This window comes from Morone saxatilis, unplaced genomic scaffold, assembly GCF_004916995.1.
Source record: "Morone saxatilis isolate NCDOM2014 unplaced genomic scaffold, NCSU_SB_2.0 Contig23, whole genome shotgun sequence".
NCBI lineage: Eukaryota > Metazoa > Chordata > Actinopteri > Moronidae > Morone > Morone saxatilis.
In genome coordinates, this window is record NW_023339796.1 from 2,001,180 (window position 1) to 2,011,881 (window position 10,702).

General features: G+C 39.9%; 1 protein-coding gene across 1 annotated transcript in view; it reads left to right on the forward strand.

Annotated features, from left to right (window-relative positions):
• The window catches only part of LOC118334428 (vasoactive intestinal polypeptide receptor 2-like), a 39,416-nt gene that overhangs the window by 5,853 nt on the left and 22,861 nt on the right, over window positions 1–10,702 (forward strand). The window contains exons 2-3 of the mRNA XM_035670332.1: window positions 1,137–1,242; window positions 10,371–10,484. Of these exons, the coding sequence (XP_035526225.1) occupies window positions 1,137–1,242; window positions 10,371–10,484 (220 nt within the window). The remainder of the gene's footprint in view (window positions 1–1,136; window positions 1,243–10,370; window positions 10,485–10,702) is intronic.

Here is a 10,702-nt window from a genome sequence, read left to right on the forward strand (position 1 = left end):
CACAGGCTTTACCTTTCTATTAACAGACACACACAGAATGGATCTGTATCTGTGTATGTTGTACGGCTTTTGATTGACATTTCACTCACACACAACACACACCACACACACCACACACACACACACACACACACACACACACACACACACACACACACACCACACACACACACAACACATTGTATTCAGCGATTTCATATCCAAACAGGGAGGGACGGTTTCTTGTTTGGCCGGGCTCAGATTTTTTGTCTGCAGATTTATGTGGCTCACACACTTATTAGGTCATCTGCTTCTCCACACACACACACACAGCACACACACACACACACACACACACACACACACACAGTCACACACGGTCACATTTTTGGCGGGGAACGTTAGCTGATTGGTTTAAGCAGCTTATCTTGACCCTGTATTCATTTGTCAATCATAACCTTGACTTTCCCCCTGTGTATCAGCTCGAAATCCCACCAGTTATCTTTTATGATTAATACAGATACATACAATAAGCCATTGTTAAAATTATAATTCAGTTGATTGCAGCCATATGAGGGTGTATTGCTATAAAATGTGTGTTTCTGCTGCACTGTGATTCGGGGATCATCACTCTACTCTTACAGCTTAAACATCAGTTGAGGCTGATATAAGCTGCCATTTAAGCAGGAAAATTAATTTTATTTTAATAAACATTTTAAATTGGGACAGATTACTTTGCAAGGTCGCGTTAAAGAGGTTTACTGAAGGCATCATAGTACATATGGAAAAGAGCTGCTGCTGCTGCTTTGCGTTAAAAGGAGCCGGTTGAGGTAGTACAGGCATCTGATTCTGATCAGGATGCCTCCTGGGCGCCTTCCTTTCGAGGTTTTCTGGGGCACATCCAACTGGAAGTAGACCCCGGTTTGGCTTTCTCTCTCTGGCTTGGGAACGGACAATGTTGATGCAGAGACGAATGTCTGCACTGCCTTTCTTAGCCTGGATGTCTTGAAATAACTTCAGTTAGGAGCTCATTTACTATTTTAAAAGGAAATAAATCCACCAGTTTGGTCAAATTGCAAGCAATCTTTCTTTCACTGTTCTTTCTGAAAGGAGACGAAAACCTATAAATCTGATTTCTTGTACCTCTTCCTCTGCAGGTTGACGGACGACATCCCACCTGTAACTTCCTGTTGGAGGTGGAGAGAGACCAGGCGGAGTGTCTCAGGAGGCTGCGGGAGGAGGAGGCCGCCAGCAGCAATAAAGGTCACAATCACTCACTAAACTACAGTTAGAAACTTGCAGCGAAGACAGAACTTTAAGGAGCTGAACTTCACCTTAAAAGCAGGAAACATGCAGCAGAGAGTCTGCAGACTGAAAGCTGAAACTGTATATATGTTTGCAGTTTCATACACGTATACGTACTGTACACTCTATATATTCATACCTCTGCCATGTGAGGACGTGAGCAGCTTTCACATTGCAGATTAATATAATTTTGTATTCTGTGCAGCAGATTCCAGTTCAGGTTACTTCCTCTTATTGAAATGCTGGCAGGTCACTGAGAACCTGTGTGACGCAGGCGTGGAATATATTGCAACAAAATCATACCTGCAACTAAATCTGGATATGAGACTCACCTAATTTGACCTCTTGAGTTGACAAATCAGATTATATCTCATGTTGAAATATGAGATTATGTCTCTGCCTGACCGCATGTAGGCAAAACTAATATGAAGTGCACACACACACACACACACACACACAGTTCCTGCCCGTGTTTTAGAAATCTATTCATCTTTTTGTAAAGGCCTTATTCAGTGTGCATGCAGTCTCTGTGATAAAAATCTATTCACTGAATTATTTTGCATTTATTTTGATATTTTTGAAGGTTAAACTGTGTCAGCGATAATCTCCTGAATAATGTATGTTACTTTTTTAGAAAACAGTAAATATAGTGTTTGGCTCAATACTGTCTGACCTAATATATTACTGTATTTATATACTAATATCAGTACAGCTACTTCACTGCTGCCTCCAGGGCCTCGAGTACAATGTGGGATAAACAATTTAAAACCAATTTTAAATTGTAGAATAGATGACTGCATACGAAGCTCCAATAAAAACAGCCATGACCAGCACCCAGTCTTTGGTGTGTATTCACCAGACAATCCTTGTGATTGGCAATTACAATACAGGATTTTAAAACCAAGCTCAACTCAACTGAAAAATTACAAAATAAAAGCCTAGTCTTAATGCTGAAGCCTGGGACACACTACAGATCTTTCAGAAGGAGTCTGTCTGCTCTCCAAACTTTTTATGAAGTCATTAAACACACCATTAATAACAAGCATATCATGTTTAATTAGGAAAGTAGTTTAAAAGCCATTTACAGCATGCTGCCCTTAGAAACTGAGTAAAATTAGCTGATAATTAGCCTGATCAGCCAGCGTCTGTAATCAATACGTCAGACAACATTAATATACTTTAACAATTCCTTTTTCTGTTTCTGTAGCAGTGATAAAACTTTAAAAATTATACATTTTAGTTTGAAAAAAAGCTCCCTGCACCAAACTCCCTTTAAGAAATGTAACGTTTTAATAATTCCTAAAGTGGACAGTTTAAAAAATTAAGATTTCAAACTAAAATAAGTACAGATACGTGGCGATTTGAACACCGACTCACAACACTTAATTCATTATGTGTGTGTCTGTATCTGAGGATATTTTTCTGGCTGTTACCAAACTAACTACAGGTTCGCTGCTTCCTGTCTGGTGCTGGAGAGAGAGGCTACCAGTGTCTGCTCTCACTGGCTCCCAACACCATCAGATATTTAGCTTAAGATATTTTTCTGGGGCCATGTTGTTGCCGATCTCCCAAAATAGCCGGCGAGTGGAAAAAATGGCTAAAATAGGAACTTTAACTGACCTTAAGTCAGACTAACCAAGTCCCTCCTACAGCTGTGTAACACAGAAATGTCAGACTGATGGATGGATCGTCTCATCTCACTCCCCTTAAAAGAAAGCAAATTAGCGTATTTTCTCGAAAAGGTGGAACTATTAAATTGAAAGAGCAGCTTGCTTTAAACTAACTCTCACCAATATTTTATGTCCCTGTGCACTCAAAAGTTTTGTGTGCTGGCTAGACGATGCTTATTAGCACAGAACATGCAGTGAACGTCTGACACTGAAGAGAGGTGAAATCAGGAGGAAAATCACAAAGGAGCTGCTGATTCTGCACTTTGTAGTAAGTTAAAGAAAACCTGGAATTAAAATACAGAGTGCTCAGAGTGTGTAAAATAAAAACAGCATATAATGAGAGATCCTCATTGTTAAGTTTGTGCCTCGGTACCAGTAAAAATCAATTTTTTAAACGTTTTTAAACTTTCTTCCGATGGTTCAGAGTTAGAACTGTAAGACAGCAGCGATTATGTGCTCGGCTCTACTCTAAATACATTATAAACCTGCTGATGTAATGTTCCATACACTTTTGCTCTGATTGCACACAAATCAAATATAATAAACAGATGTTTAGACAGAAAGCTTGTTGTGGTGAAGATGAAATGAGCTGCTGCTGCTTTTCCCTCAGAGGAACAGCTCATTTCAGAAGTAACCCACTTCTTGCACAATTATCCCAAACTCACTGAACTGGCTCAACACTTTCTACATCAGACCTATTGTCATACTTTATTATACGATTTAATTAGTTTGAGTTTGAACTGCGAAAGTTAACCAAACGTTACCTTAAAGTTTTATCTGCACAACTGTGCAAAAGTTCACATGTATAATACTATACATATACTCCATGACTCTACATGTTAATACACAGTTTGTGGGCCTATCTCTGAAGGAACAATCTGTTTCATTCTATTGTTCTCTTTATCTGCCGTAGACTCCCGACTGGAGCCTAAAAGCACGGTTGTATTAGCCCGAGTCTTCCTGCAGCGTTAACAAAACTGACTTTTTCTCTCCAGTGATGTGAGCTGTGGACGCTGAGTCCCCCCTCCGCTGTGTTAATTAAAGCTCAATGACATGAAGTAGAGCAAAATAATAACATGGCTCAAATTCTCTACAGTGGAAAAAAAAACTCCCAGAGACAGCAGTTTTCTTACAGAGCTGCTTCGTTCATTGAACGAGGCTCTCTGGACTCGGTCAGGTGATCATTTAGATAGGAAACAGTATCAGATTTAAGTCGCTCAGCCCCAGTGGGAATCAAACCCTCAACCTACGAGTGTCATCGCCTTGCTCTTTAAAATTCAGCAGCACACAAGGGGCTAAGGTTTAGACTGAAGCTCTGGTTTATTTATGTGTGGTTGAAATCCAGTCAGTGTGTTTTGAGGCAAGTCGAGTTGATATGAGACTACCTGATTGCAAGGTTGGGATCACCAAAGTTGACTTCATCCTACAGTGAACATAAATGTCGGCACCAACTTCCACCACAGTTTCAACCAATATATTTTCAAGGAATATTACACAAAATCCAAATCCAACGATGGAGACGAACGATGGCCCTTTTTATGCAACATGAATGTTGGTACAAGCCACTGGATCCCGCTCATTTCTGTGCTTCAAGATTACAATCCCTCACTGACCTCCCACCACTGAACACAGCCAGTTGTCTTTGTTGGAAGTCACAACTGCCGCAAGTGCTGACTGAAGTCCCTTTTATTAGATATTAAGTCTGGGATGTTGAACGTTAATACAAATTTTGCCTGCAGAACGTTGGATTCACTGAAGTAAAGAGTCTGCGGCTGAAGAAGGTTAATGGGATACTGTCACACAGTACATATAAAAGAAATCCTTTTGTTTAGATAACTGCATGTAATTGAATTAGAGCGGCGCTGGAAAAAAGGGCTCGGTGCTCAGTCAGCCATCGCTTGGTAGTGGATCGAGAATAAGAAGACCAGAAACCAGAGAAAGAGGATTTCCCTCCAGATGTGTGCTGCTGTGCGTTTGGTGTGTCGTTGCTTTAAGGCGACGGCCCCGGCTGCCTCTGATGTGTTTCTGTGAAAGCGTGCAGAGAAAGGATGGATCACTTAGCGGGTAGATGGAGTTTTCCTCATGCACTGATGAGTTTGGATTTGTGTTGGAGCCATTTTTCCCCCAAAGACATCTGTTCTCCCTCTTTTGGCCTCTCTTGCCCCTCTGGTGTTTCTTATTTCCTCTTCCACTTTCAGTCTTCCTTTTTAAACCACCTTCTTTTCTTCTTTTCCTCTCTTCATCTTCCTATCTCATATCTTTTGTTCTCTTTTTCATGGTTTTCTCTCATGTTTCCCTTTCTCTTCATCTTCCTATCTCATATCTTTTGTTCTCTTTTTCATGGTTTTCTCTCATGTTTCCCTTTTCTCTGAACAGCGCTTCCACTGGCTTTTCCCGTCTATCTGGTCTTCTAAAAAAACCTCTTCAACAGTCTAATGGACTGAGTTTTGCATTTTCACTGCCATTTACAGGGAGGTTACGATGCGAATAAGCTTCAGTTCCTTCTTTAGAAATACAATCTGCAATTGACTGTAAGGAAGTGGAAAGGCAGAGCAACTTCACCAAGACAGCAGATCAGAACATATTATCCCGCGTTCTTAGTTTCTTATATATCTGACACTCAGGTAGCCGAAGGAAAGAAAACTGGAAGTAAGGAAAAAGAGAGGAAGGAGGAAGGAAATACAAGTAGGGAACAAGAAAGAGCAGAATGAAAGAAAGAAATTAAACATAATTAAAGCTGAAAGCTGCAATGATCGGGCCCTCGCAGTCCGCACACGTCGGGGGTTAAAAAGACGGGACGAAACTATACTGGCAACATTATACTTCCTATGTGCATCAGCGAAAGCATTGTGGGAACTGTAATTCCAAATTGCATAACACATTAATCCCAAATAGAAATAGGAAAAAGAAATTCCACATATTTTCTATTATCAATGTTTTTTGACGTTACTAAGGCTCAGAATATCCCATCAACATGGTTCTTATAATCCTGGAATACATTGTGGCCTTCGCTACAAGAGCCGAAGTCTTACTCCAACACTTCTGGATTAATCATAAGGAATAGGATACACCAGTAATAGACCGAGAGCTGAGTCATGCATGGAAAAAGTTCCCGAATTTAACTCGTATCACCTTCCCTCGATGCTACCAAGGCAGAGATAGCTGCACATTTCCTGATGCCTCGGAGAAGGCATACTGTACGCTTCTGTGACAATTTTGTCCTTTCATACACAATATTTATTGTGTATTACAAACCTACGTAAGTACACACAGGAATAAACTTGTTTTTTCACATGTACAGCTCAACTTTTTCTGAAAACAACAATGTATGTGGTGACTGGTGCTTGGAAATAAAGTGAGTGACAACAGAGCAAAACCTGATAAATGCATTGGGTTTGTAGTGTTAAAGCAGCGCAGGTGATCACAGAGAGCAGGAGGCAACAGAATGGAGCTTTCATGGAGTAATCACAGCTGTCTGTCCCTGCATCCGATGTCATTTTGTTGTTTGAAGGAAGAAGCATGAGATTTTCTTGTTGTTATTGTGATCTTTTCAAAACCTGCAGTGGAAAGTGACAGGAGATGCTGGTGATTAGCTCTGCTGGTGCTCAGACTTCTGCCTTTCTCGCACCTCAAAGTCACAAGTTTGATCTCTGTAACACAGAGCGAATCCATCAGCGGTCGTGGATCCCGACAAAACAACAATGCTTGAGTTTTACAAGTTGCTCTGGATAATGAAGTGTTTAGCTTGACACTGTTTGTCTTTACCTTATCATTATGAAGTAAATGATTGCACAGTGTGATGGCTGTAATGACACCATCCGTGTTGAGACACCATCACGTTACTGTAATTAAGTGATTTCTTTAGGTCGTATGTTTTCAAGCGTGTAATTTTACACTTACTTAAAGCTCCAGTGTGCAGGATTTAGTGACTTCTGCCGCTGTAGTTGCAGCTCTCCCACTCCCTCCTTTCACCCTCCTTTTCCAAGCACCAAGGAGAAACTGCAGTGGCCGAGAACGCCCCAATCTGGAGCCAGCATTTGGTTTAGGCTACTGTAGAAACATGGCGGACTCCACGGAAGGCGAGCCACAGTCTCTGAATGGTTCATTGTAACGAAACAATAACATAATGATTCCCATATTCAGGCAATAATTTCTTCACGGAGCTCTGAGGAAATCGTAAAGCGTTTGGTTGGGGGCGGGGGGTCAAAGGTTGTCTCCATGTTAATTTGTGCAATTGTGAACCTGTTTGTGTAAAACACAACATTTTAGCCAAAATTGGGGCAAAAAAGAATGAAAGGAAGAAGAAATGGCTGGTTTGTTTCTTTTCCTACCTCCTCTGGCTATGTTACAACTTGACACTAATAGGTTTCTTTTACTTGCAGTTTTTTTGTTGGTCTCCTTTACGGTCTGATGCCCCGGTGGCTGGCTGTGTTTTTTCAGCAGGGCTGTCGGAGACGAGGGCTACATTTCAGCAAGCACACTGTCTCTGTTCATCTATCGCCAAAAAACCTTGTTGACCACTCAGTTTGCCATCAGCACTTTTGCACCCATTACGGCTCATGCTGAAGAGCTCAGAGAGCTATTCTGGGAGGCAGTTTGTTTGTATTGTCTCTAAAGGGTGGATAGGAGTTTTTGTATTCATTCAGGGCCACTCCTCCCTTGTATTCTGCTCTGATAGTATCTAAATGTCAATGTATGTCTTCAGAAACACCAAATCCAAAATCTTTGGTGAGGAGTACGATTGTTTTAAACAATGCATAGTTTCTTCCAGTTCCTATTTTAATGTTTAATTGATGTAAATGAGCTGTTTGTGTTTCCAGATATTTTATTCTGCAGTTTTATCCAGGTCTCTGTTGGGTTAATGTATCTCACAGGGATGTCACTGAATACAAATGCATTATTTGGATATGAACAGATGATGTGAACAGCAGCTGAGTCTGTGCAGTAATATTTGGGGTTTTACTCACAATTCAGTCCACTTTTGTTTTTTTCTCCTCAAAAGCACATTTTGACAGAAACCTGTTATCTATTAACAAAATGAGGAAATTAAGTTAATTAATGTATCCTCAAACCTCAAATATGGTGACAGTAAACATATCAGTAAAATGTTCACTGACAAAATATTCCATTTGTTTTCATCTAGAATAACAGTATTGGCCTGTAATGATGGAGCATTATTTCCCTTTAATGGTTCTGTTTAGGCACTAGCAGGGCTTGGTTAAGGTTTGGGAAAGATCAGGTTTAATACAGAAAAAGTCTTAAAGCACAAGATATGACATTAACATTTAACCAAAACCAGGATCTTACCTAACCTTAATCAAAATGCTTTCATTGCCTTAATTTAACCACAGACTGGACTGGAAACGCCCAACATCCACCCCAACCAATCGCATAAATGTCGTGCTTCATTCATTTAATCCAAAAGTTGCCACTGAACGTATCCAAGCAAGCAATTACAGAACATTTGTCACCACAACTAACCGAGAAAGCATTTTAGTGAAATAGAAACATGATTTCTTTTAGTTGGAGACATTAGTCATTAGAGATAAATATAAAAAAATAATCAGATTAACTTCAGATCTTCCCTCGTTATCGTAAAATTTAGACTTCTTTAGAATCAAAAGTAATCCATATGATTGTTGTCCGCACATGATTACAGTGTGAACAGGAACTGGTGGCTAATATGTCGTTAATGGTGAAGATTCACCAAAATGTAAAGAAATATTGGCCAAAAAGACAAAAAAACGTCTGCCATGTTTCTACAGTAGCCCAGAATGGACAAACCAAACACTGGCTCTAGAAATGGTTATTTCAAGTTTGTTTTCAATGATTTATGTTGTAAGTTACAAAACACAAAAGAAGTTGATAAATGTTACTGAACTATATATGACCAAAATTAATTTAGGTGACTTTGTAAATGCACTGCTCTTCAAAGTATCTCTTAAAGGATAATTACACTCTTATTCATTTTAGGTGTGTGTCTGTCGAAATCACTATCCAAAAATGAAAAACACATTTTCTTAAAATGGAGGGAAATTATCTTATCAAAGGTTATCCTTTTTTTTAAGGAGGAAGCAATCATTACAATGACTGTCAGTTAGTTTGAATATAAATTATGTTAAATTGCCAACAAATTATGAATATTATAGGGCGTATTGCACTCGTTAGTCATTTGAAAGCACACTGAGAAGCTCTCAGACTTGTATTATGCTGCAGCTGTTAATTATTAAGGAAAATATATCAGAAAGTAGATAAACTAAATCTGAAAGACATAAGAAATATTACTTTACTTATTGGAAAAACATTTTTAAAGTTTTTAATTTCTATCTGGAGCTACACCAACGTGGAAAAGAAAGTCATGAAATCATGTTGAAGATAGGTTTTTGTTATTCAAGCAAGTGCAGAAAATGTTTAAAAATGTCCGTTCCCTCATTATGAAGAAATAATAGGACAATAATTCCTTCCTCCGAACTGAAAAACAATTCGCCGACATTTTCAGCACATTTAGTTAAATTTCTGTCAGCTGGTAACAAATGGGACAAAAAACATGGAGATGTTTTAAAAATAGTGACCACTGCATCTGCCTTTGCTAATGAACATACAGTGTAGCTGTATATGTTTGTATAGAGGTTTAATCACCTTTCAACTGAGCATCAGTCGTGGTCCGTGTTGCTGATCTGGTAACCGAAGGTCAGCTTGGATCCCTAGACAGCGTGATGCAATCTGGACGTAAACTGACCAATCACCTTGCAGTCAGTCAGTCGGCCTCCTCTTTGTATCCAAATGTAAACACACCTGACACAAAGTCCGCATACGATCAAACGTCAAAGTATTCCTCCGCTTTGATCAGCAGCTTCATGTTGGATGTTCAGTAAATCAAAGAGCACACACACAGCTCACAGAGGAGCTGCCACCCACCACCACCACCGTCTACAGACCCAGTGAAACTCCTGACGGTCCTCCGGCCTGTGAAGTCGAGAGTTCAGTTTACGATTTTAGAGATGTTGTTTAATTCCTGCTCCAACTGTATGAGTAATTAGTCTGCAGCATAAAGCCAAAGCTCACAATTTACCTGCTCACACTGTACAGTGCCTACCGAAGCTCTAAAATGAGCTGTACGGCTCAAAGATCGTGTCAGAAATGGGCTGAAATCGTACAGTGTACGTCCAGCTTTACACTGACAAACAGCAGACCAGATTTAACACCCACAGTAACACACTGGTTTATTTACCGTGTGTGTATGTGACGCTGCAGGTGAAGCTGAATGTGTTTTACTCAAAGTGGGAGCGATTAACCTGTGCATGGACGTCCATCGTCCATGCCTGTGACTAACAGTGTTTGTCTGGAGAGGAAAGTCTCTTTAATTTATGTCTCTGTGTAAAGATGTACTCATGAAGCCACGTTTGGTTTTGACAGAGCCCGGATGCAAAGGAGCATGGTACAGCATAGCGTGCTGGGAGCAAGCTGAGATCGGACAGATCATCACCATCCCCTGTCCGCGAGTCCTCAAGACTGTATTCGGCAGAAATGGTAAGTTATTTATTTATTAATAATGAGTTACTGATTTGTTTCAATTTAAAATATAGAAAGATTAATATAAAATGATATTTTCATAAATTGAATAGCTGATAGTCACAGATTATGTGGAATGGACCTGAACTTGTATAGCGCCTTTCTAGTCTTCCGACCACTCAAAGCGCTTTTACACTACATTCGCCCTTTCACACACATTCACTCAGTGATGGCAA